Source organism: Cuculus canorus, chromosome 14, assembly GCF_017976375.1.
Source record: "Cuculus canorus isolate bCucCan1 chromosome 14, bCucCan1.pri, whole genome shotgun sequence".
Classification (NCBI taxonomy): domain Eukaryota; kingdom Metazoa; phylum Chordata; class Aves; order Cuculiformes; family Cuculidae; genus Cuculus; species Cuculus canorus.
In genome coordinates this window covers 14,894,026-14,921,641 of record NC_071414.1, presented here as the reverse complement: position 1 = coordinate 14,921,641, position 27,616 = coordinate 14,894,026, and the positions used below count along the sequence as shown (strand labels likewise).

Genomic DNA, 27,616 nt, shown 5'->3' with positions numbered 1-27,616 from the left:
AGCCTGCTGATGCCAGCTGGAAACAGATGCACTGTAGGCTTCTCCACAGCTGTTTTCCTAAATCTCTTCAGGACAGATGCTCTTCAAGGGAGACATTGCAATTGGCACCACTTCTCTTCAATCCTCTCTGAAGCTCTCAAGCGTAGTATGATGGGCAAAACCGGCTGTGGCTTTGTGGCTTAGCTGGGATAAGACAGATCCCCCCTCAGCACCACAGAGGATGCTCACGGCAGTCATACACATGTAGGAAAGAGCAGCAGGTGTTGTGTGTCCTCAGACACTGCTCCGGAGCAGGCATAGCGGGGCATTGCCGTGTCCTTGGGATCCTTCAGCCCTGCCACAGAGCTCATTTCCTCCATGAGAGCCAAGAGGGCTCTGGGGTCAAATATTTCCTCTCTGCCAGAGTAGGGTTTGTGCATCCGCAAGCACCTGCGAGTCAGCTCTATTAACAACTCATTGGGCAGCACAGCACATCCTTGCCCTTCTTTTTCTAAATACCATGGCCGGGTGACAATCCATGTCCACCTGAGTGCTCAGCATCTGCAGGATGGGATGGGAGAGGATGGGATGGCTGGGGCTGGGCCAGCACAGCCAGGACCAGCTGATCCCGCCGGAGGTTTCTGCTGTTGTGCAGCCGGCTGCTGTGGGCTTTGCTCCAACATTCACAAGCTGGAACAGCACAAGCTCTCTGCTTTCCCCCAGTGCAGGCTGCTGAGGGCATGAATGCAGAGTTTCACAATATTCTTTCCTTCCTTCCTTCTCATGATAGGAGGCAATAAAAGATGCATTGTCCATGTGGGCATCGGTCCCTTTGCCTTGCTCTGCCACGTGCGTCGATCAAAACCTCACTGGGGCTCTCACCCAGCCTGGCGTGATCTGTATTTTGGTGGATGCTCCTACACAGGTCCCTTGCTCCCTCTGGACTTCTCCAGGTTGTCTTGCACTGGGTGATGGGGGAACACTCTTGCATGCGATGCCATTTGGAAAAGCAGAGCCCCAGCATCTGGGGGCTTATGGGTTTGAGGTTTCTTTGGGTCTCTGTGAAGCACGCCCAGCTCCAGCGGCTTTGCTTATCCCATGGCCTGGCATGCACTCTGGTCGCTGATAAGGTTAGGTGGGCTGTGGAGCAGGAGGGGGGCTGCAGAGCTGTGAGTGTGTGAGATCCGGGCTGCTGCAAGGGAGCCTGAGAGTGCGGTCGGCTGCGAGACTCTCACGCTCAGTGGGTGAAGCCTGAAAGGTCTCCAAGGACTCTCACGTGGGGGGTTTTGAACTCAGCTTTCTGTTGCAGCACTGCTTCAAGCAGGCCCATACTCCTGGCTCCAGGGCAGCTCAAAGAGCAGCCAGAGGACATTGTTCTCAGGGGAAGACCAGGGTCAGACTGAAGCCACCTCCACCACGATGCTCAGCAGGGAATCCCTGGATCCTGGGTTTTATTTCATATTTGTTTCTGCCCTACCCTGCCCCATCATCCTCTCCTCTGCCTGTTCTCTTGGTGGTCTGCATGTTTTTCCCTTCAGCTCCCATTAACCCAAGCCAGGTCTTCCCAGGGCAGGCCATCGCCCAGAGAAGAGGTTGCAGAAGCAGCTGGGTGTAATTAGAGATCCAGGGATCAGGAAAGAGTTACTTCTCATTCAAACTGAGTATTAGCGTTCCACAGTCAAAATCCTCTCCTAAAGACATTAGACAAACACAGGCTTGAGAGCTCCGGGGAAGAAGGTGAACCTCTGAGCCACGCAGGAGATGCTGTCTTATCTGCTTGTGGATGGTGTGAAGGACGCTGCACAATGTCAGAAGAGCACATCTGGGGTAGCAGGAGCACGTGGGCAGAGGGTGCACAGGTTCTAGTACGGTTTGCAGATGGCTCTGCTGTCCTTCCACTGGCCAGTTCAGTCCTGACTCTGGGAGGGAGGGTTAAGGATGCTCCTTATTTCAGCTGTCTCCATACCAGCATGCTGTACGGATTTTGCCTAATGAGCCTTGGCACTGCAACAGGAAACAGGGAGCTTGCTGCCACTTGAAGAGACTGTACTTTGTACAATGTTCCCTGCAAGGGCAGGCCATGCAGAGTCTGCAGTTCAAATAAGATTTTGGGTTTTTTTTTTCCACTTCATGTGATTTTCCTTCATATTAATCAATACCTAGCAAACACACAAGGAAAGTGTAATCTCACCCTTCCCAGTTCACAGGAGGGTTGCCTAAAAAGAAAGGCTTTCCTCTTCATGGTGCCAAGTGGGTATGTTCATGCAGAAGACACTTTCTTTAACTGTACCTCTAACTTCTGTACGTCCTTCAGCCTTGGCTCAATCTGCAAACAACACAGCCTTGAAACCACTTTCTGTGCCCCTCCCTGGGCCACTGCTGAGAAGGGTTCTGGCCTGATCACAAGCTCATTCAGAACAATCTCACTAAATCTCCCCTTTTCCAAGGTCTTGATAGAGAGCATCAGCTCCTCCAGCCCTCTGTGGAGAGAACTGCCATGGCAGAGCCTCTAGTTACCTTCCTCTTCCTCTATGCCCCCCACAGCAGCTCTACAGCTCACCACAGTCCTCCAACTCTCACATTTCCCACAACCTAGCACACACCATGGCTCCTCAGGTCATCTTATGAACAAGCTGACAACCGACTAACTTCCCAGACCAAGTGAAATCAGTTTAGTACGGCTGTCAACAACCTTTCCTCTGTCCCTCTCCCCTGGCTATGAACTGATTCACAAAGTAAAGCAATGCCATCTGTTCCAGGAAAAGTTAAATATGCTTTTGACAAGACATGAACACAATGCCAGCCAAGTGTTTGCAGTAATTGCTTTGTGGCTATATATAACACTGAGAAACACCCATTTGAGGCCCACGCTGAATTTATACCCTCATTGGGCCCTACACTCCGATCCCCAGCAGGGATCTGCTTTCAGCTGCTGAAGGGAAACTCCAGCTTTGTCAGGAAAATTGACCTTGGTCAATTCTCTCACTTGTTTATTTCCAAGATAGAGCGTAGTACTGAACATGTACAGCCAAACATCCAAGCATGGGATAAATCAGTTCCAGCACATCACCTTCTCAGAGCCATAGCCTCCAAACCAATTGGAGATTCTCCACCTCCTCACACAGAATTATTCACCTGACCAGGCCAGGGTTTACTCTTCACCCCGATGTGTACAAGGCAGAGCATTAAGTCCCACCGTCCTAGAAAGCTGGCAGCTTCCCACAGCCACCACCAAGCACAGCCTTTCCCCTCTCCCAAGGATATTTCTCCACGTGCCTCAAAATGACCTGCTAGATGTAGAAACCAGAACTACAACCTTAGCACCCCCTGAGGAGGTGAGAATAAGCAGCATCAGAGAAAGACAAGGAGAGGTAGGAAGCCCATCTTCCCTAAAGAACTTACAAGGAAGCTATCAGATCATGCAAATGTATCTTTACCTTCCTTCTGCCTTGGAGACTACAGCAGAGGTCAGGACTGTCTCCTCTGAGACATCCTCAGCTTCTTTTTCAATTAATTAATTAGATGAATTCACACTTGGTGAATGTGGCAGATTTCCAGCCAGCCGTGCTGATCTGCAGGTGTGCTGCAGCCCAGATCTCCACAGTGGGCTGTCCTTGCCTGGTCCTCCAACACTTACCAGGTATGAGCAGCCTGGGCAGAGCCGTGCACCTTACCTGCAGGTGACAGTCAGTGTATCCCTGGCGTTGATGACGTGTTCCTCCTCGGTGATGCTAAGAGTCGGGGGGGTCATAGAATAGCTGCTCACCAAATCTGTGGAGAGAAAGGAGAAAGGGGATGATGCAGACATCTGCTGGTCTGTGGGTAGCAGCTAGCTTGGCATCACGAACCCGGGGAGGGAAAAAGCCTCTTGAAGGAAACATCAGATAGACAGACTGAGCACATATGAGGGACAGAAAAAGAAGGGAAGACCAGAAATCAGGGAATCCAGGTTTGGCCACTCCTCACCAGGTGAGTGAGATTGAGTTTACTTAGACTACTGCTTAGAAATTATCTTATCTGATAACTGTAGGGAATCTGGTAGGAGATTTTTCTATACACATGTAGTTTGCTGTAATCAGGGGACAAAAATCCATCTGCCCTCATACTACTAATGCAAAAGTCTTCCATTTGTACAGAGATGCTCTCAGAAGCCAGCAGGCATTCCCTGAATGCCCTTCTTCTGCCAGGCACTCTCCGATACAGGCAGGCACTCAGAGAGGACCAAACCTTAGGGGATTACAGCAGCCCCCTTCCCTGCACCACAGCTGGGCATGCATTCCAGAAATGAAATTATCCAGGCTCAAGGATGGGCAGTTAAACACATTATCATGCACTTCTCCCAGCTTTTGTCTGGGAGAGTCCCACTTCTCATGTTCTTGCATCTCCGGCATGCCAGACACGCACCCTAAGTGAGCTCCTCATGGACAAAACATCTCGACGTACCGGTTACCCTCAGAGATGCACCCGTTGTTTTTCATTAGCACAGTGTTGCTGACTGTCATTACTTTGTGATCTTTATCTTAGAACTACAGCTTCTGGAAACATGAGATAATTGAAAAGAAAAGTCTCGGTGACTGAAAAAAGCAAGCAAACTAACCAGAAATAGAAGAAAAAAAATCCAAGTTGCGAAATGTGAAGCTGTGACTCAGGTAGATGCTAAATGCTAAGGAAGAAAAGAATGCAAAAATATGTTGCTAGCTCAATTTTTCTACAGAAACGTGAGATTTTTGCAACTTGTTCTGTGCACGTCCATTTCCTTCTCGCCTAACATTCAAACCCATTTCTGGGAGAGATCTGGCAGGGAGGGAGAGGTCTCGAGGATGTGGTGTTTCCATGGGTTTCATAAAGTGGCAGGAATGCCATATGATGCCTCTCCTTCAAAACTGTGGCCTCAGGACTTGGAAGCCCTGTGGTGAAGCCATGTGATGGATGTTTCTCTATGGGGAAACCTGCCCCAGGAGACACCAAATGGCCACCAGCCCTTCTGACACAATGATGCTGAGGGGAAGCATGAGGAGCCACGTCCATGAGGCAGCAGAGGTGCCCACCGCCACCAGGAGGGTCTGCCAAGGGGGCGATGCGGTGGTAGAAGGACGTGCTGAGCGGCACCGCCGGCACAGCCAGGCCAGGGCCGCCAGCCTTGTTCTCCCTGATTGTTCTCCACTTCCTTCCCGCTTGCGCGCGGCTCCGAGGTGGCCGTCCCTGCGGCTGCCCCCATGGCAACAGCGGGGCATTGGCCATCTCCCCCTGCCATCTCTTGCCTCCTCTTCCCTCGCTCGCATGAGGCGGCATCAGTCCAGGGACCATCCCAGCCCACCTCTGCCTGCGTGGGGGTCCCACTCTCCACGGCCCATCCTACAGACCCCCCTCTCTCAATGACAAGAGCAACAACAGCCATCATTTGTCACTCAACGCACGAGTCGGGCTGGCGTCACCACGGCCCCTGAGACCAGGCGGCGCTTGGCCCCCATGGAGGACACTCTGCCTCGTGCCTCCAACCTCCCCTTTCCTGAGGGAGGGGACGTCAGATGTCACACACAAAAAATGTGCCCTGGGGCTGCGAAAATAAATGAGCGCATTTTTGGTAAAATCCCTTCAAAATGTAACCAGGCTTATTAAAAAAAAAAGGGGGAGAGGGGAGGAATCTGACCGTTAAGCTGCATTTCCTATTAACACTGGACACGCTTATCCCAATGAAAACACCCCTCTCCAGATGGCCACAGACTGCTGGTCCATCGCTCTGGCCAGCGGCTGGGGTTGCCCCATCGCTCCCCACAGTGTTCAATCCAAAATGGAAAAGACAGAGCTCGCCACAGCACCGGTCTCGTTCTGCTGGTGCAGAAAGCTGGTCCCCAAAACCGTGGCACAGCAGTCCCCAGGGCTGGCTGTGACAGGCGCTGAATCAGGGCTCAAAACCGGAGCTATGCCCCTTGCTTGAACCACTGAAAAAAGGGGTCCAGGTTGGTGGGAGCCTCTCAGCTGATGCTGTGCACAACATCTGCCCCACCACTGGGTTTGGGGGGAGCAGGACAGCCGCAGAAATAACTCCCTGCCTCCCTTCACGTGCCACTTAGTGACCTGTTAGCAAACAACGCCGGGGGGTGGAGGGGAAGAAAGAAAAAGTACGATCTGTGCAGGTTGAGGCTGTGGGATTCCTGCAGATGCATCCTGTCCGTGGACCTCTGCGAGTACAACAGGAAAAGGAACCACTGCTCCCTCCGAAAGCACCACGGCGCAGGGCTGGGGACGCTCCCGCCGCTGGCAGCCAGCACTGGGACAGCCCTTGCCAAGCCTCCTCGCCAGCCCCAGACTGCCGGAGTTTCGGGGACTCCCCGCATCAGACACTGGCTCCTGCTGGGGACCCACTGTTCACCCCGATATCCTTTTCCGGGGCCATCACTGTAGGGTGCTGGTGCCCACAGCTGCCTGTGGTATCTAGGACAGGCAAAAGGATGCCCAGAGCCACTCTTAGCCTGCAAAAGCATCTCCAAGGCCACCAGCTTTCCCCCCAAAATTTCTCCCTCTCTCTCAATGCTTGCCAGATGGATCTACCCTGTCGCTGGCCCTGTCCTTTCCCTCCCCAAGGCAGTGTGTGCCTTGCTATGGTACTCTCCTGTATCTCATTCTCCCCAGCACTGAACTTGGTGTTGGGTTTGGCCATTAAATCTTCCCTACCCGACCTACAGATGGTTTCTGTCTCTGTCAAATCCCAGGACGCGAGGGAGATGTCTCCAGAGCATGGAGTGCCTCCTCTCCTCCAAGTCCTTCCTTCCCCACCTCCAACCCCGGCGATGCTTTATCTCCTTGGCTCTCCAAGCAGACCCCGCTCTCTTGTGCGCACCGAATCGCGCTCTTGCACGGGGAGAGCATTAATGTAATTAAAAAGGTATGTGGCAGCCCCGGCGAGCTTTGTTTTTTCAAGATGGTTTCCAAGCAAGTTGGCAGCGGGATATTAAAATAAACAGAGGGGGATTGATGGGAGGTGGGGAGAGGAAGCAGGATCCCACAGCCACTCACACCTTGTCTATTTTCAAAGAAGTGCATCTCCCAGCAGTTTTCCTAGCCTTGATCTCTCAGTGCACGGCTCTGGAAGGGGCCAGGCTGCACCAAGGGCCTTCTCCTTATCGCCAGCAGCTCTTTCATTTTCTTCAGCCCCCTCCACCTCTTTCTGCACCCTGAAATCACTGCTTTTCTCAGCATGGTGGGGCTGCTGGCTGGGTCTTGCATCCCAGGGCTCTCCCTGCCCGGCAGGGAAGCCACACTCACCCGGGAAAGTGCTACCCACCCCAGGATGTCTTGCAGAGACCGAGCAGCCTGCAGGCTCCAGCCTTGCGCCCAACCTCTCTCCATCCTTGAGAACATTGTGGGAAAGCCTTGTGTGGGGCCCGGTTTTCCCATGCGATGGCTACAAATGGCTCAGTGACTGCAGAGCCAGCACTGATGCAGCAGGCGATGGGTTTAGAAACCCATGCAAAGACTGCACGTGGGTGAAGATGTGGGCATGGCACGACATGGCATGGCACAACAGAGGTCCCGCTCTCCGTCTACATCCACTTGCAGGAAGCCTCGCACCGGATCCTCCCTATGAGCCCCCGCACACCACCTCAGCCCCTCTCTGCTTCCCTTTCCCTCCCTCTCTGCTGAGTCGGCCCTGATGACTGATTAATGGGGCACCTTTCCGGAGAGCGATTTTGTTCACACTCTGTCCTTCTCTCTGACTTCCTTCCCTGGCACTGCACTGGATTGCTGTGGCCACAGCCGTCGTGTGTCCCCATCTAACCAGCACAGCTCACGCTCCTGCCATCAAACTGACTGCTTTGGGATTTTGTGACCGAAGCTGCAAAATAACACCCATGGAAGAAAGCTCAACCAGATGAAGCTGCTTACTCCTGCTCGTCTCTCTGCACCTCACGCAGCCAGCCCAACCCAGCCTGCTGTACTTGGGAAAAAAAATAGGTGGGAAGGGAAAAAAAGAGTGTCCTTTCCCTCAGCAAAGCTACGCTAAGCTTGCTATGGACCCATGTCTGCTTTGCTGTATTTAGGCAAAAATTCCCAGTGAATGAACATCCCAACAAAGCAAGGCAGGAGTTTGAGCTGTGGACGCTTTTTTAGAAAAGGGATTTCTGGGAGGTTTGTACTAGGTAACAGAATCACCAGACTAAGGCTCCAGGATGGAGCCCCTGAATTTACCCCTATTCTGAGTCTGCAATGCAAAGCACCACAGATGAGCCTCTTTGACTCGCTGGGCTCAAGAGCACTATGAATGCCCTGGAACTGCTCAGCACCTAGTGCTATCAGATAGTCTGATGCGGCTCATCTTGCAAACCGTCACCCATTTCCCTTGGGTTTTATCCCCAGCCTGAAGCCTTGGTTGCTCCGGGGCTGCCCCCGCAGGCTGGAAAGCCAGGGGTGAAGCTCTTCCTATTGACAGGACAAGAGGGAATGGCCTGAAGTTCCGCCAGGGGAGGTTCAGATTGGATATCAGAAAAAAATTCTTCACAGAAAGAGTCATGGGGCACTGGAACTGCTGCCCAGGGAGGTGGTCGAGTCACCTTCCCTGGAGGTGTTTAAGGAACGGGTGGATGAAGTGCTTAGGGACATGGTTTAGGGAGTGTTAGGAATGGTTGGACTCGATGATCCAGTGGGTCCTTTCCAACCTGGTGATTCTGTGATTCCCTTGCAAGTGGAGCAAGATATATATTTAAACATACCATCATGCACTATAGTTACTGTGAGAGCAAAGACCTGCTCCTGGACAGCCAACAACAGAACGCTGGTATCTCACTGGCACCCCGCACCGGTATAACCGACTGCCTTTGCACCTGGTGCCAGGGAACCCGCAGATGCCTGCAGACACACGGGAAGTCCACGTGCTGAGGCAGAGCAGGGCCAGCTGCCCACCTACGGGGCTGAAATCCCACCGTGGAGTGACAACTCCTCATACGCAGGGCAAGCATCCAGCTGTGGGTTGGAGCGGCTGAGCATGTGTCACGTCACGCAAGGAACAGGCAGCTGGCAGAGCAGCAGGGGGAATTTGAACGTAGGGCTGTCAGCTCCTCCTCTTCCTCCTCCCGGTGCTTGCCAGCACGGAGGAAGGCTTGTTTTGCAGAGAGGTGAGATATCACACGAGGCTGAGGAATGAATGGCAGGCTCCGGACGATGTGGGGATGAAACACCAGGTGTTTTCTCTCCAGCATGACAGCAGGCAGGGCGAGCCCCAAATCGTGGTGGGAATTCACCCCAAAATGGAGCTGGTTCTGCTCAACAGCCTGGTGAGGTGATATGCTAAAGGGCTCGGTGGGCAAGATGGAAACGGAGTGAAGCAATGCATAAATTAAAATTGATAATGACAGAAATGCCCCAAACCTATGCATTTGCATAAAGGGCAAAGGAAACCCTTCTTTTAAGGGGTTCCTTTGTGGTTGACCACCACGTCAGACCTGTCCCAGAAGGAGTTAAACACAGGGGCAGTGCTCCTCTGTGCAGGATCAGCCCTTCTGTGCTCTGTGTTGCGCTACAGCAGCATCATTGTCCCAGCCGTGAATCTTCACACATGGACAGATTATTCAGATCTGAGGCAAGACGTTTTCCCCCTCTCACAGTGAGGAATGCTGATGGTGACACAACACTCCGCTGCTCTGGAGATTTTCACATTCTCAGACCTCAAAGTCCTGAAATGGTATCAAACTGAAGCGTGGTGTGCCCTCACCATTTTGTGAGGACATTCCCAAAGCACTAGATGTTCCTTTGCTCCAACCAGAGCAGGCTGTCCTCCTTCAGGGGACACAAGGGACTAATACTTATAGGAACTCAGTCAATACTCACAAGCACAGAGGTAATCATCATTATTGAGTGTCTGATTCCTCCCATCTAACACCGAAAGTATGATAAGAAATGAACTTTGCCCCGAGATACCTGTGGGTAAGTCAGGAGCACCCTAAGCAGGGACCAGTATGAGGGCTGAGGAAGAGGCCACCAGAGCTGGTGGAAATGTTTTTTTTCTTGGCACCACCCTCAGAGATGCCCCAAGCACCACAGGTCTGCAGCGCTGCCAGGTGACGAGGAAGGACATGCGCCCAAAGGAACAGGGCATCTAGCAGGAAGCAAAAATCAGGGCTCTCCTCTAGTTAATGACCTCTGCGGCCAGAGGAGACCCCAGCCAAAGCATTCCCCCACCTGCCAGCTAAGTGAGGAGCGGGATGGGGTGGGCAGAGATGCGAGCGGTGCATCCTGCGGTGGCAGCATGGTCCTGACACAAGCAGGAGCCATAGCCAGACCAGCAGCGCTGTGCGGCCAAGAGTTGTGCTCGGCTCCCCCAGCCTCTGGAACTCCGTGGCACCATGACTGTGCATCCGGCGCCCGCAGGACTGGGCAAACAGCCCCACGGCCTCAGTCCCAAAAGCTTCTCTGGCCTCAATACCTGCAACCCAACAGGTCCAATTAGCCTCTCAGCGCTCATAAACTTCAATTAACTGGTTCTTTTCTGGCAAGGCACAAAAATTTCATAACCACTCATTGATGGGAAACGAGGCAAAGAAAGTCACTAGCCCTCTGGGCTACTTCAGCTTTTGGACTTCCAAGCTAGCAGCCTTACCAGGGAACAGAAACAGAGGAGTTCAAAAGCAGCAACCACTCTCAAGAATGCTGGGCTGTCCTGAGGAGCAAAGCTACCCTTGTATCCTTCAGTCCTGGTCCATTGGTGCCTCCAGGCAGGGATTTAAGTCAGGGTATTCCACAAACCAGCTGCCCTGAGCCTGCAGAGCATGGCTACGCTCACCCTTAACCATGCTGCCACCGTTTTTTGGGACTCTGGTCTGCACCAGCACAGCCACCCAGGTCCTGGGGACCTGTCATCGCATCATCCCAAAGAGGGGTCAACAAGCGCCTGTCTAGGAGTGTTTATCTGTCTGCCTTTCTCTCTGCGCAGGAAGCACTATCTCACCATCGCCCTGCCTCACCCCAGCTCAGTTTCCTGCCCCATCCTGCCAGGTTTACCCTGCTTTTTCCTCCCCCCCTCCCCCTGCCCCATGGCTGTCAGGCCATGTTTGCATTTCTGTCTCCTGCTGTCTTTCCTCTCCCTACACCCCCCCCCCCCCGCACTCGGTCCCTTCTCCATCCTCCCTGAGAGGCTACGTCCTGAGCCAAAGTTAGCCTCTGTCAGGTAGCCACATGTCCGGCCTGGGGCAGCGGGTCACCCGGGGCCACCCTGCAGACCTCCTCCAGGATCTCTGCTGTCAGCAGCCTCCCTGGGTCCCAGGGGAGCTGCTTGTTTGCTGCTCTTGCTCGGGTGAGGGATGCTCCTGCACATCAGAGCGCTTTCTGCTGTTGGCCAGGGGTTGGCCAGACGCCGCTTTGTTTGGTCCCCCATTCCCTGAATTGCTCTGGGTTTTGTTGGCTGCCTGCTCCTGCCCGGAGAATCCTTTTCCTGCCTTTGAGATAGAGGATGCTCGAGCCATCTGTGCGTTTTATTTCCTTGTAGAAACTAACAAGCCAAGGATTGCTTCCTCTCCCTGACATTTTGGAAAGCAGCTCTGGTTCAGCGGGATGTACAGGAAGGGGAGAGGGAGCCCAGCACCTTCAGACAGGAACAGGACCTATTCTGTCCATAGGATCCACTCTACGAGGGACAGAAATCTCCAGACCTGCCAAAAAGCCTGTGGCAGCTCCCACGGCCACCATTGCAGTTATGCAGGAGCCCAGGGCAAGCTGCTCTGCTTAGCATACACAGCCACCCCTCTTTCAGTGGCCCCTATTAATTGCATGGCTAAACCCTTGCAAAACTCAATTAAAATTATCCTCCCACATCTTAAGGACTGTCAGGTTGCTTCTCTTCCTGTTTTAATTTATTTCTTTCAAAATCTTGCCCTGCTCACATTCTCTGCCTCTGCAGGATGTGATTAACGTGGCGTAGAAAGAGCAGAGGGATCGGGTGGCGTTAGGGGACCAGCAACAGAAATTAGCAGTGTTCATTACGTCTTTAACCTGAAGGGATGCAATGGATGGTCCCCAGCCCGTGTGAAATGAATGTTGGTCCAAATCTGGTAGCTGGCAGACAGGCACAAATGGATGGCCAGGATGGGCTGGAGACATCCTCACATGGGCTCTGGGAGCCTGGAATCTCTGCGATGGTGGTTTGAGAAGAGCTTGGACTGCTATATCCAGTTAGGCTGTTTGGGACTCCCCAGGAGTTGCCTGACCATTGTAGAGTTTATTGCCATTCCCTGTCTATCCAGGTGTAACCCCAAGGGCAGTAAAGCTGGGGCATCTCTGGGATCAGTGGGTACAAACCCATGGGACACTAAAGAGACGTCTTTGGCCACTGAGAAGGAATGAGAGCCTACACAGTGACACGAGGTAAATCACTAAAGGAAATCACTGTCCACTGCTTCTCACCCTGTACCTGAAGTAGAGGCAGACGACAAAGTATCTTTTCATGCAACTTTTCATGCTAAACTGTGGATTTTGCCACTGTGGGATAACCACAGACAGATTCCCAGAGACAGGTAAACTCCTGGAGAACAATCTCCATGGTGATCCAGGCAAGACATCCAGGTCTAGGAGTCCCTAAGCTGCTCATTGCCAAAATAGCAGGTGCATGAGGGCAGGAGCCCCCTCTGCACACCAGGGCATCATCCGCTTTCCCAGCACCCAAGCTGCCCGTGTCAAAGCCAGGGACAGCCTGGGCAGGGGCTGCTACTCATAACACCTGCCTCTGCTGCATGCACACAGAGGAAGAGAAAAGCCCAAGAAGCAGTGGAGAAGAGAGACCAGCATCTCTGCGCACCCTCAGCCTGGACATCGTTAGCGACAGCTCCACCATAAGCTGTTCCCAGAGGCTGTGCTCAGGTGAAGCTCCCACTGAAGTGAGCCACGGATGTGCTGTTGGGGGCAGACGGAGTTCAAGCTAAGCAAGGCCTTGGCATCCAACTCTCCCTGGGAGATGAGGAGGCAGAGGCAGCTGACCGGGAAGTCAGGCAGAGCTCGAGGGTCAGCACTGAGCACAGAGAGAAAAGGGCAGCGGCATTTGGAAAGAAAAAAGCAAGTCACAGGTTTGTTTTTTCACTTGATGTGTGTGGGCTTAATTGCTGGCCTTTGAAGTTCAGCTCTTCCCAAGACTGCTGGTTTACAGACAGGCTGAGGACACTGAAGAAACCCCTGTGCCCCACTCAAGTCAGGTTTCTCCCTCCCGAGCAGAGCCAGTGGGGCTCTGCCTGCCTCCCACCCAGGTTGGGCTTTTTCAGGGGTCTGCAAACCATGCAGCTGGACTGGGAGGCACCGTGCCAAGCGGAAAAGACCATTCTCCATCTTCACCTCCCTGGAGTTTACATCCAGATATTTGCTACTTAGCTGTGAATCGAAATTAACTCAGAGCTCTCAAACCAAGCAGCTGCCCTGGAGCTGGCAGTGCCTGCTCTCCTCTGTAGCACAACCCATCCTCAAGTTGATCCCCAGCTGCTGAGCGCGGGAGAAGCTGATGAACAGGGTAAGTGGGAAAAAAACACTTTTGCAATTAGATGATCATCTTGGCCTTGGAAAACCTGGATTCAATTCCCCATCTGCTCCAGGCTCCCTGCAAGCCTGTCAAGCAGTCTGTTTGCACCTCTATCCCTGTCTGAGCCATAGAGGGTACGACAGCAAGAACTGGACTGCTTTGGCCAGGGGATAAAAAATACTCAAGCAAAAAAAAAAAAGGAGGAATTCTTATTCCTTCTAATGAAAGATAACAGGGAATAAAGGAAATGGATTTATTCCAGAGACAATATGACATCAAAAAACTACATTAATTGAGGATGGGTCCAGAAAATAGGAAGCACAAGCACAGAGCAGGAGGAATTTAAACTTCCTGATCATCAAAGCCAAGTTTTCAAGCATAAAGTATAATCTAAAAATAACAATAATAAAAAAGCAAAGGGAAGAGTGGTCATGGGCATAAGAGAGAGCTGCTGCCTGGGGAGCAGGAGAGCATGGACCCTCCTCCACGGTGTAGCTTCTCGCATGCACATCCGCACGTGCACACTTGCGCATCTGCACGACCCCTTCTGCCGCCTCCAACGGGGTGGGCACGAGGGGAGGCAGGAAGATCACAGGCACACGCTCTTCAAAGGAGAATTAGTCACCAGAGGTAGCAGCAGAGGAAGGAAACCTCAGGTAAGAGGTCAGATGTGCGCAAGCAGAGAAGGTTGCTGGAAGAGCTCTGCGCGCTCACTGCAGATCTAAGAGCCCTCCTGGCATCTGCGTGAGCAGGACAGGAGGTGCCATTCCCTGGGGTAAACACATCTACAGCGATGTAGGAGATAAGAACTTTCAACCCTCCTGGAAGAACACTCCACAGCTCGGCTTTCTGCCATCCTCAAAGGCAGTTGGAGCTGCCCAAACCCAGAGTTTTCCCTGATGTGGTTAATAAAAATCTCACTCTACTCTCTACAGGATTCCCGTGAGGGATGGGCTCTAGAAAACCAAGCTCTACTCCCACATAGGGCTTTGCTGAGTTGCTCCCCACCTCTGGGTCAGTGAACCCATCTGCTCCCTGCTGAGCGAAGGGACTTGAAGATGGAGAGACTCAGGGCACAGAAAAGAAAGCTGGCCTCCTGGGGCTGCCCGGGGCATTGATGGCAAGTTATAAATGCAAGCGCTCTCGGTTTCTCTTGGCTCAGAGCTGTAACCACAAGCCAGGACCCGCTGCAGCAGATGATGATAATCATCATCTCCAAGAGCCAAAGTGTATCAGGGCATTCACGTCACTTGAGATTAGCTGGCTGTTTAACATCTGCACACATTTCTCTCTCCACCTCCACATAACACCCCTTACGCAGCTACGAAATTCATTTAATTCCCTTCCAAGAAAGGCTGAGTTGGAAATGTCACATTTTGTATATCATAGCACAATCCCTACGATGAAACACCCAGCCGAAATGGCAGTATCGGGCTCTAGTGCTGTTTGAAGGCCAGCGAGCTGAAACATCTTATGCTGCTTTTAAAAAAAATAGCTTACAAGAGGGTTACCAAGTTTCATAAACATCCAGTTACTTTCTTGTTAATACTCAGAGCCTGACTGTTGTTTTCCCGTTCAAAGGTGCTTCCCTTGCCACGCAGCTCAGCGGGGAGAGCACGCAAGTGGACGCAACGGGAAGGAAGTGTTTATACTTGCTAATGACTTCCACTGAAGGAGCACAAGTACTAACAGGGAAATTGTGCTAAAGAGGCAACACGCCACTTCCTTGGCTCTCCCTGTTTGGTCACCAAAAGGTACTCGGTCCTCAGAGCCGTGGATGAGGCTGGGGATGGCCTTTCCAGCCCCATGGGAAAGCCAAGGCATGAACGAAGGGAAGACGCACTGACTTTGACCACAAAGGCAGGTGAAGACATTTGGCTCTGGGGCTGCTTTGGGCACTGCACTGGACCAAAAGGCCAAGGGCAGACATGGGCTCTTTCCCATTCCCACAATGTGGGTCTGGTGACCAGAGCCTTTCGAGGTGCTGTTCACCACTCACATCTCTTCATGCCAGCACAGGTTTCCTAAGTTCACATGAGGCCCTGTTTATTTTCCTTCTCTTTTTTTTTTTTTTTAATTTATTTTTTTATTTTTTTTAAACTTACTATTGTATCAAGAACTGTTTTTCTTCTGGCAAAGGTTACTGCAGGGACAACGCTGTGCGGAGCCTCCTGCCTTCCATCACCACTATAACCTCTGAGCAGGAGCTTAGCCCGGCCAACACCGCTTATCTTCAGGGAAGGCAGGCTTGTATTTCCACCACCATATAAAAAGGAGATCCCGGCGCTCCCCCTCTCCCCCAGTGCATTCTTTGAAATGCCACCCAGGCCTTGTTATTGCTGGGAGGCCGGAGAGCCTGGGATTAACAGCCTCCGGCTGCATTAGGCTTTATTTGTCTAAGCAGCCAAGGGTGAGGAGCAGCCATAAATATTGTGAAATGCCGAGGGTTGCGAAGGGGCAGCGCTGGGCAACACGGGCACCGTGGCAGCAGGCATTGCATCCCAGGCTGGGCGTGATTCTGGTGTGATCAGTGTTGGAAAGGTTCCTGTGCCCTACAACATAGGAGGTTTGAGACATCAGAACCCATCACCCTGTGTTCAAATTGGTTGATGGTTCATCAACCCATGTCTTCTGGTTGCCTCCATTAGTCCTCATAGCACATGAGGAAGCAAGTGTGGTGGATTTACCTGACCAAGTGGGAAAATGCCACTGCAACGCCGTCACCCAAGGGGACACATAATAGGGCCTGAGCCTGTCTGCCCAGGATGGGGCACTGTGGGCTGTGCTGTGGCTCATCTTCGCTTCCACGCTGAGGCGTTATGGCACAGAGAGAAGATGAAGAGCGGGGTATGCCCTGATCCTATCCCAGCACCAGTGGGTCTGCTAGAGCCAGCGCTTACAAACAGCAGCCCAGGACCTGCGGAATCAGATAGTCCAGCAACAGCCAACAAACCAAATGAGGAGCCATCAGGCTCAGAAACATGCTACATTAGCTAAATTGCTTTACAAAAGCGCCCCTGGGCAACTTCATTTGCAGGCAAGGTGGCTGCTTTCGCTGTGTTTCATCACAGAACGAGGACCACTCACTGCCTGGCCAAGAGCACAGGGGTCTTTTTGGTGTGAATGTGTGCATCTCCCATGAGAGCATCCTGAATGTACGGACACACTTTTGGGACATACCATTAAACTTCTGCCCTTTGCTTCCCCAGGGCCAGGCAGGCCCTGCAGCGTGAGGAAGGGATGATGGCCACTTAGACTAAATTACTCCTCACTGGGGAATCTGCTCAGGCTAGGGCAACCCACTGCGTGAGTGATGGATTTCTGTGGGCGCTGGATGCCGTCACCTCTGCTGGATGTGATTTTGCTTGCTGCTGTCACTCTGAGCTGGCAGTTTCCAAATCTGAGTACAAACGACAATTCGTGCCCAACCTTCTTGCCTTAGTAAATATCAAGATTTACTGTTGTCCATGGAAACTATTGACATGACCCTCACTTTTGTCAGTAATTTTTTTTTTTAGGTCACTCCATCTAACATCCATCTCAGCAGATGCCAGTATTTCAGAAATAGGGAAAAGTCACAGATGGAGGGCCAAGCCCGGAGCCAAACCTCACTGTCAGTGCACACGCGTGTGTCCACGTAGACATGTACACGCTTCCTCCAGCTGATGCAGGACTTTCGACATGCAGGAAAACCAATGGAGAGTTTTCCAAGCTCTGCCATGCAGCCCTGTGCTTTCTGTAGCTTTTTTTTTGAGGAACACATGAAATCAGTAAAACTTTTACTGACTTCCCTGATGCATGAGAAGCCCACATGCCTCCATAAGTCAGAAAGCTGATGGAGAGCCCTAAAACCCTCTGTGGGTCTCCTGAGTCTTGAATGTGCACGCAGACCTTCACAAACCTGCAGAGCCACCATCCAGCTCTGCCGAGCCCTGTGAAGCCCTGCCGCCAGCTGAAACGGTGAATCCCTTGGTGAGATGGGCTCTTTGTGTCCCCAGAAAGGAAGGGGACAGTGACCCAGCTGGGAAGCCTGGCTGCCATGGGTGCAGCTTGCTGGCTAGCGCTGGCTGCTCAGGAAAGCCATCATGAGCTTGCAAATCCTTTATAAGCTTCCCACATGACACAATTACCCAGGGGCCAGACGCTTATGCCCTTTCTTCTCTCATTACTCAGACCATTCTCCACTGAAGTCATTGAGGCATCGGCCTAAATACAACCAAAGGACTTCAGGATTTGGCCCAGTAATAAAAACTTCCTTCCTTTGTCTACTGCTCACTCCACATGATCCCACTGCCTCCTGGCCTCCTCCTGGCCACGTCTCCTGATGGGGCCATCAGTTGTTTTGGTTGAGGCTGGTCTTTTGTTTTGCCCTCTGTCATGCCATGCCTGCCCCCCCATGCAGCTGCAAGCTGCCACGGTGGAGGTGGAAGGAGCCGGGATGGCCAGCAGGGAAGAGGGTGGATCGCATTTGTGTGGACATCATGCAGGCTGGGAGTCACCTCAGCCATCCCCCAGGGACCTCTCCAAAGGCAATTCCTTCATCACCTCTTCGAGGATAGGATGGAGTGTCTCCAAAAAAGCCTTTCTCCCCCCTCTGACTGTGAAGCAACTGCTTTAGACTGGAAACTAAACTTTTACACTACGGGGACTGGGTGAGATGACTCCTGCCAGGAAGGTATAGCAGGAAGTTAACTCACCTCACTGCAATGGCAACTATGCATCACGCTAGGAAGTGACACTATAAGAAACGTATAATTTAGAAAAAATAACTTGCACTACGAATTTTCCTGCTTTTTCTGCCTCAGAATAGCCAGGAGGATGCAAAGTCCAGTTATCTCCCATGGGTACTGCATGCCCAGCACAGCCATCTGAAATGTGTGCTGGGTTTCAGGGCAGGAGGCAGGAGCTCCTGCTTCCTTCCCAAGTCCACTAGCTCTGCACACACCTGTGGCACTGATAGATCAATATATGAACACAAATACAGCAATTCCCTTCGCACCATTCTCCCTGCTGGTGCTGCTTGATAAGAGAAAGCAAACACAAAAGCAATTTGGACTTAGCTAAAAGGAGAAGCATTCGGTCATTAGGTACCAACGTATTTTGATGACCTAAACCTCAACTCAGGGATGTTCAGGTAGGTGACCTGGTCACACAGCAGATTGCTCAGAGAGCAGAGCACAGAAACAACTCCCATGAGTTCCTGTTCAAGTCTTACAGGCAGTAACATCGCCTTTGCTTGGTAAGAGCATCCTTGTATGGGAGCCAGTCCCAGTTCTGATGGGTGGGCTCAGCTCCTGGCATTGGTCATTACTTCTATCTCCTGCTGAAGCATCCCAGCCTTGGCTGCCCATCACATCCTCATTTCCAGGGAGTGAAAAGCCTCACCTATTCTCAGACCTTGGCAGGGGCGGCTTTGCTCCATGCCTCCCCTCTCCCCACCTGCGCGCCTTTCCACCAGCTCAGACATCTCTTCAAAAAAAACCTAAAAAAAAAGCCAATCTAATATATATATATATGCCATCACTTCTTGGCCTTGACAGTCTTTTAAATAGCACTGAGTTTGTTCGTACACAAAGCAGCAGAAAGGGAAGGGCTGCAAGTGCACTCCTCTCTTTTCCCGCAGCAAAACCCGGTGCAAAGGGCAGCCCTGGCTGCGTGGCTCTGCCCTCCCGGCGAGGAGGAGCGTTGCCCTGTTCCCTGCCGTGCCGCCCATCATAAAGGGGTCCCTGAACTGTTATCAGGCAGTGACAGTTTCCGCCATCAGATTCCTCCTGTCCGTCAGGAAAGCTAAATAAGGAACGTCGTTCAGGCAGTTGCAGGAAGAGGGGAAATGCAGGGACATCCGGCCCAGCTGCCAATTTTTCCTTTCCCATGAACCACCACTGACCTCCGCCAAGGGAGAACCTGGACACCCAGCCTGGCATAGGCACGGCTCGCCTTTGCTAAACGCTTCCTAGGGGGCTGCCGCTGGGCGCTGGAGCTTGCCCGGGCAGGCGGCCTCGCCACGCTGTGCAGTGTGGCCGTGGTGGGATGGCACACGGGCACTGCGTCACTGGAACTGGCAGCGCAGACCAAGGCGGGCGGACTGGGCGCAACAGCTAGCATTCAAGCAGCCAACTGGAACCATGACCAGGAGAAGGCTTAACCCCTCTGCGCCTGCACATGGGTGCGTGGCTGCACCTCGCATGGCAGCAACAGGTCCCAAAAGCATCACGGAGACACTCTGACTCGCTTCTCTCTTGGCGCACACTGAGACTGGGAGCAAGGCTGAGCTTACATTCTCTCTCTAAGCCCTCTGCAGCCACATTTGGGTTTTCCAGGCTCTGCCGAGAGTTGTAACCAGCTCTGGACCAGCTGCTGCAAGCACGTGAAATCTCATTTCCTCTCTCTCTCTACTCACTCCGGGGCTCTGCACATCAGGAATGGGATAGAAAGACCAGGAGGGTCTTCAACCTACTCAGCCCTTTCTCATGGTCCTTCCCAGGGACAGCCCTGGGGTCCTTGCTGCCTTTCACTGGGCAGAAGCAGAGCAGGGGAGCTGCCTGGTTATTGCATGCTCAGAGGTGGAGAGACCACAGCACTTGCTCACAGTATTGCTCGGCTTTCCCCACCACCCCTTTCTCTGTGTTTTCCCAGTTTGGAGCCTTTTCCTGACCCCCTCAACTGATCCTCCCTCATTAGCACATGACGTCCGTCCCACGGCACCTCCAGGTTTGGCCTGCGAAGCTTGTGCTGGAGATCCTCGCCTTGGAAGGAGGGGCAGAAACGCAGCAAGAAAAACAATTCGCACGTGGGAGAAGTTGTAAGGTGAAATACAAGTCACTGGCTGAAACCTGTTTCTGCTACCTCAGCAGGGAAACAACCCCAGGAGAGACTCCCTGCTTAATATCCTCAGCTTATAAAACATAGCAGGAGTTTCGCCACCGGCTGCTGCGGGGCCAGGTTTTCACCCTCCTTCTGCTGAACTTGCACCTAGAGATGGAGCAATCTGCCTGCGGCCGCTTAACGAAATGAGTGGTCACGCTGGGCTGAAGGGCTTGTGCCTCCTCACTGACTTGACCAAAGGCCATCTCCGCTTCCACTATTTTGCATTAACAATGCAGCGCCGCAGATGGGCAATAATACTGTGAGTCAAAAACATTACAACTATTTTGACCAGAGAGAGAAAAAGCCCCCCTGGGACCCGGCTAACCCTCTCTTTTAACAGCGTGAAACAAGAAACAAAGGTCTGGGACAGCCAGGGGCAATAAAACCCCTGGAATTAATTTAACCAGTCACTAGATGCCAGTGCAGCTGCAGCAGTATTTCTTCTGCTAATGAAGGACAAAAAAATAATTCTAGCTCTGGCCCAGGGCAGGGCTCAGCTCTGGCCTCCCCGGCAGACAGCGGCACACGCCAGGCAGTCCCAGTCCCCTCCGTGGCACCCAGCCGGTGTGGGACCCTCTGGGAGCTGTGTGCCCGGCTGCCCACTGCCTCTCACCCAGGTGGAGATCTGCAGGAGCTGCCCATGCAGGATATCAAGGCAAAATGTGGTGCTGGGCACCTCTGGCTCACAGTTCTGGGTAGGAAAGGAGTTTTTCAGCTTTTACTAGCCACCTGTGGGTTTTTTACTTGCAGACCCATGTATTTTTCCATGCACAACTGCCTTTGGATCCAGGCAAACATCTAACACCCACAAGGCCCCATGGAGACAAGTTCCACTGCTGCACTGCGATATGCAACAAGCCACCATCCCCCCACCATGCTCCCCATCCTCCCACCACAGGAACCCACCAGGAACTGCCTTCTCAATACAAGCCGTGATTTTGCAGCCCTCTGCTGCGATGCCCCAGCCCGTCTTTCCCAGCGGAAGAGCTCTGCGACGTTTAGTCATTCCTCACACGGAAACCACCATGACCGCTGCTCCTCCGCTCTGGCTCCCCACCCTCTGTGGGGTCCGTCCATCACAGGGCTTTCTGTTTCACCCTACACCTGCAGGACCCTCCAGGATCCCCATCACCCCAGGCTTATTGCAGCTTTCCCCTACCAGTGGGTTTGCATACACAGCCCCACCAAACTGTGGGGGAGGGATTACCCCTTGGGGCTGTTTCAGTCCAGCGTGCTGAACGCAAGGATGCCACGTTCATTTGGAAACACCTCTGCTCTGCCAGATGGAGTGGTTGGGAAGAAGGTGGGTGAGATGGGATGCTATCTTCAGGGCTCATGGCGCTCCCCAAAGCCGCTGAGAGCCGGGCACACCTGGGAACCCATCAAGAGCCCCATTCTGCTCAGCAGCCGCTCTGCAAAGCAACCTTCTGAGCGCTGTGGATGCCCTGTACAGCCTTGGCCAACTATGGCCTGGCCACAGCTCCCTCCCGCTGCCGTTCCCGTGGGATCCCGCTCTCCCTTTCTCTCCCCAGGAACTGCCCCGGGACGCTGGGAACAGACTGTTCCCTCCTGGCCAGCCAGGAGCACCTGCCCTTCCCACGCCTCCTCTGGAAAGCACCGCACTGACTGGGGCCAAGAGATGCCCCGGGGACAGTGATCCCACATGGAGTGAGCTCATGGGAGACAGGCAGCGGAGTGGGGTGGGAATACGCTGGAGGAAGCCCCCTCCCACTCTGCCTGCGCTGGCTGGGGACTTTGTGCTGCTGGGGGAGCGTTCCCCTGACCAGGCATCAACTTGAGCTCAGCAACAAACACCCTCGTGGCTGTTTATGCAGGCAGCGAGCCGCAAGCCCAACCAAATCCCAGGGCAGCAGTTGCAGCCCATTCATCTGAAATCATCCCTAAACAAACAGCAGAGGCACAAGGCCGAGGCTGCCCCCTCCCCAGCAGCCCCTGGGGATGAGGGGCTGAATCCCTCCCATCACCCACCTCCTCCTTGGAGGCCCTGGCTCTGCGTCATCACTAACAAGTGACTGGGTTAAGCCAGAGTGGGCTTTGTTGCACACTCACGGGCTTTTGCATGAAAGGGTGTTGCTGAAATGGCCCATGTTTATTACTTGCAATAAAGCAACTGCTTCAAATCCCAGCTGCAAAGACGAATGTTGCTGCTGGCACAGTCAGCATGAGGCTGTCCGAGCACCCGGCCGGGGAGGTCTGCATGATCTTAGAGGAGGACAGGAAAAGGCAGCCAACATAATCGGCTCAGGTCCTACACAAGCACGGGCCCTTCCCTCACACAAAGGGCATATGCTCGTGAAAGCGGCAAACTGGAGTCCCCACGGGCATTATTTGGCTGTGAGGTGGTCAGCATTGCTCTGTGCCCACAGCATCGCAGCACAGTGAGCTCACGCTCTCATCGCCATCCACACAAAGGGTTACCCTGAGTTGCCCTGGGATGCTGGGGCTCAAGCTCCGTCTGCTCCCTGCATCTCACAGCCTGCAAAGGGCAGCTCCCCAGCTGCACTCTATCCTGGGAGCCCTGTCGAGCTGGGACGCAGGGAGAGCCCGTGTGCTCCGATACATGGCATCCCCTCCTAGCATTGGCCCATTCAACCAGGTGCTGGGGGGCAGGAACAAACAGGACGCAGCGCCAGAACAGACCTTTCACAATCCTGAGGTGAATATTTCACCCTTCCCAGCTGGAACAGTCTGATACCCCATCCCTGCTTCCAAGGCAAGCAAATATTTTTATCCAGTTGGGATTATGGTTAATGAGGAATTTGCGTGTGCTTTATGCACTGACAAATTGGTCTCAGGTAGAGTGGAAGAAGAAGAAGCAAATCCCCAGGGTTCAATTCCCCAGTTGAGCTCCACATCGCCCATCGTCGCTGCACTAATCAGGCAGCACTGGAGAGCTTCAAAGCTCTCCGCAGCTCTGCGCTGATGAGGCCCTCACATCACACAGCCGCTCTGGCCAGAGCCTCCCAGACACCGCTCCCGCACCTCTGGGAGATGAAAGAACCCGAGAAAAGCTACACGATGCTTTACAAATTGCTAACAAGAGAGCTTTGAACAGCTGCAGCTCCCGCTGCGATGCCACCAGCAGCGGGTCCTTTTCTGCCCTGCTCCTTCTGAGCTCCGGCAGCCCGGTGGGTCCTTCCACCCCAGGTGCCAGAGCCATCAGCAGCATTTTGGGCAGAGCAGGTTGCCAGCGGCGCTGCCGATGACGTTGTCCACACCACACGCCTGCAGCCAGACCTGCAGCCCTCCTGTGAGCTCACTTCGACGACGGCAGCAAACGATGCTGGAGACAGTGAGTCACTGAGCTGAGGCTACAGAAAATTCTATTTATGCTCCCAAAATTCATCTCCCCACATTGCAAGCTTCCAGCCTTACTAACTTTCTGTTGGTCTCACTTTTATCCAGGCTGTAAAGGCTTTATCTGTGCGAGCAGGAGCTTCCCTGGGGGAAGCTGGTGGGTCTGGTGCCCCATCCCTGCTGCCCCAGCGGTGCCCAACCCAGCTCTGCTCTGCCCTGAGCTTTCTGCTCTCTGGAAAGGTATTGCAGCCCCATCTCTGCCGTGGTTCCACATTTGCCTGACCCAAGCCGCAGCAGGGGGTTCCACTCACTGCCCAACAACCTTTAGCCTCAAATGCGCTAAGAGAAGAAAAAGCGTTTCATTTGGGTGACTTCCCAGGTGGCCCAAAGCTGCCAGCGACCAGCTGGGAGACACAGGCTGGATGGCATCGCCTGGACCGCTGCCTCCTCACGCCTTCCTCCCCAACGCGCTCCCGGCGCTCACAAATTAATGACTCTGTGCATGAACAAATAAATAAACAGAGCAGGGAGCTGGCCTCCAGGCTGCCCTCCCGGCCAGGCGCTTCCCTGTGCAGAAAAAGCCTGGATGCAAGAGTCCGATGTGGCTTCTCCCCACACGTAGGGCACACACCCACTGCACGGGAGCAGCACGGGCTCACCACGGCCTCAATCCCGGGTTCCAGACCCACAGGGATGGCAGCAGGGACCTCTCATCCTGTCCTGGTGCTGTGGGGATGCCGTCACCGCTGTCGGGGACACCCCAGTGGGCACCGCAGTGCATCCCCATCCGGGACGGGGGATCCCAGGGTGGGTTGTGTCGGGGCTCAGGACCCTGTCATGGGCAGCGTTGGTCCCCGTTGGCGATGTGGGACTCCGGGGTTGGCTGTGTTGGGGCTCAGGATCCCGGGATGCGCTGTGTTGAGGCTGGGGACCCCGGGGTGGGCTGTGCTGGTCCCCATTGAGGATGGGAATCCCAGCGGGGGCTGTGTTGGTCTCTGTCGGGGCTGGGGAACCCAGGGCAGGCTGTTGGGTCTGAGGATCCCAACGCGGGCTGTGTTGGGGCTGGGGACGCCGGGAGAGGCTGTGTCTGTCCCCGTTGGGGCTGGGGATCCCGGGGTGCGCTGCCGGTCCCTGTTGGCTATCGGGGACTCCGGGGCGCGCTGAACAGGTAATAGAGGATCCCAGAGCTGGGGTACAGCACATCCCTGCCCGGACTGGGGGACCCCAGGGAGGGCTGTGCCGGGGCTGGGGACCCCGGTATGGGCAGTGCCGGTCCTTGTCCGGGATGAGGAACCACTGGGAGGGAAGCGCTGGGGCACAGCACACCCCGATCCGGGATGGGGGACCTCGGGGAGGGCTGTGTCGATCCCTGTTGGGGATGCGAGACGCCGGCAGTGCTGTGTCGGTCCCCGTCTGGGATGGGGGACTCCGGAATGGGCATTTCAGGTCCTTGTCCGGGATGGGGGACCTCGGGGCGGGCTGCGTCGGTCCCTGTTGGGGCTTAGGATCCCAAAGCAGGCTGTGTTGGGGCTGGGGACCTCGGATGGGCTGTGTCGGTCCCCATCCAGGATGGGGGACACCGGGATGGTCTGTGTGGCGGATGGGGGATCCCGGAATGGGCATTTCAGGTCCTTGTCCGGGATGAAGGACCCCGGGAGGGCTGTGCCGGTCCTCGTCCGGGCACGAAGGACCCCAGAGCGGTGACAGGCACCCGGCACAGGGAGCGCTGGCGCTCTGCACATCCCGTCGGGGCTCGGGGGACCCCGGGGAGGGCAGCCCCATCCCCGGGGCAGGTGCGGGCGGAGCGGGCAGCCGGGCACTCACCTGCCTCCGAGACAATGCCGAGCCACAGCCAGAGGGGCAGCGTGCAAACTCTCTTCTTCATCTCCGGCGCCGCGGGCGGGTCGGTGCGGGGCGATGCGGTGCGGAGCGCCCCGCGACCGGCTCTGCTCCCGCCGAGCTGCGGCGACGCGGCGGCGGGCGGGGAGCACCGGGGCCGCTTCCTTTTCCTCCGCCCGCCCGGTCCCCGCCGCCCTCCGCACAGCCCGGGGCGCCGGGGCGGGGCCGGCACCTGCGGGCACCGGGGGCGGCACCGCCGGCATACGGGCACCGGCACCCGGCAGCGGGGGAGCATCCCCCTGACCCTGGCACACACGGGCACCGGCACCCGGCAGCGGGGGAGCATCCCCCTGCCCCTGGCACACACGGGCACCGGCACCCTGGAGCATCCCCCTGCCCCTGGCACACACGGGCACCGGCACCCCGGAGCATCCCCCTGCCCTTGGCACACACGGGCACCGGCACCCCGGAGCATCCCCCTGCCCCTTGCACACACGGGCACCGGCACCCCGGAGCATCCCCCTGCCCCTTGCACACACGGGCACCGGCACCCCAGAGCATCCCCCTGCCCCTTGCACACACGGGCACCGGCAGCGGGGGAGCATCCCCCTGCCCCTTGCACACACGGGCACCTGCACCCCGGAGAATCCCCCTGCCCCTTGTACACATGGGTACCGGCACCCCTGAGCATCCCCCTGCCCCAAGTGCACACAGGTACTGCACACCCGTGAACAGTGGTGAGCAACATTCTGCCCTTTGTACACATGGACACTGCACACCCATGTGCATCCCTCTGCCCCATGTACACACGGGCCCCACACACCATGAGCATCCCTCTGCCCCATGTACACACGGGCACCGTGCATCTGTGAGCAGGGATGAGCATCCCAGCACCACGTACACATGGGCACAGCATACTCCTGTGCGTCCCCCTGCCTCTCGTGTACACAGGCACCTGACACCCATGTGCATCCCTCTGCCCCTCATGCACATGGCCACCACACACCATGAGCATCCTCCTGCCCCACGTACACACAAGCACCTGAAATCGCTGTGCATCCCCCTGCCCCACATATGCATGGACACTGCACACCCTTGAGCATTCCCCTGCCTAATGTACACACAGGCACCACGCATGCTTGTGCATCCCTCTGCCCCACGTACACTTGGGCACCACAAGGGTGAGCATCCTTCTGCCCCTCATACACACGGACACCACATACCCATGTGCGTCGCCCTGATCCATGTACACATGGTCACCAAACACCCATGTGCATCCCCCTGCCCTCATACACACAGACACCCCACACCCATGTGCATCCCCCACCCCGCATACATATGGGAACCTTACACTTTTGTGCATATTTGTGTGAAAAACACGTTCTGCACGTCTGTTTGCATCCATGCATATCCCACCTGCATCCGTGCGCGTGTGCATCACCCACTGCCCATGTGCAAATTGCCCACACATCTCCTTTTTGTGAGCACCTGGGTGCACTTCCCAGCCTCTCGGACCAGGAGTGCACACAAATACCCACTCACACCACCTGGCACACACCTCATGTAGACACACACACCTCACGTGAACACCGGTATTTCACATCTGCCTGCACACACACCTTCACGCCTGCACGCACCCCCCAGAACCTGTACCTCACGCCTCTATGCACACACCCAGGCAGACAGACCTGCACCCCCCAAGCCCTCACTTCTCCCGCACACCCTCCCAGGAGCACACAAACATGCACACGCACTCTCACACCTCTGTGCAGGTACCTGGACCCCTACTCTTTTCAGGGGAGCACTAGGGCACCCCACTCATGCTGTCCATCCATGCACGCTGCCAGCAATGTGGGGCAGCTGTGTTGCCCCCCAGCACTGTTAGATGTGGCACACACAGCCATCTCTGTCAAGCGCGCATCAAAGCCCTGACACACACCGTGATGCTGGCAGCAGGATGGTGACGGTGTCGCTCCACGCGTGCCCCCAGTGCTGCCCCACACCACTGCCGGCGACAGCAGCTCCAGCTCAATGCGAATTGACTGTGAACACGGTGTGGACACAGGCAACGACAGAGCTTTGGGCGTGTGGTGGCACGGTGGGTGCAGCCTTGGCCGCCTG

At 54.7% G+C, this 27,616-nt stretch overlaps 1 protein-coding gene across 4 annotated transcripts in view; it reads right to left on the bottom strand.

The window, feature by feature from the left end:
* Nucleotides 1-25,712, bottom strand: part of FLT4 (fms related receptor tyrosine kinase 4) — a 59,222-nt gene extending 33,510 nt beyond the window's left edge. For all 4 annotated transcript variants that reach the window (XM_054079771.1, XM_054079773.1, XM_054079774.1 and 1 more), the window contains exons 1-2: nt 25,481-25,712; nt 3,654-3,750 (exon numbers count right to left, since the gene is read on the bottom strand). In XM_054079771.1, the coding sequence (XP_053935746.1) occupies nt 3,654-3,750; nt 25,481-25,541 (158 nt within the window). In that variant the 5' untranslated portion in view covers nt 25,542-25,712. The remainder of the gene's footprint in view (nt 1-3,653; nt 3,751-25,480) is intronic.
* Between the last annotated feature and the right edge of the window lie 1,904 nt (nt 25,713-27,616).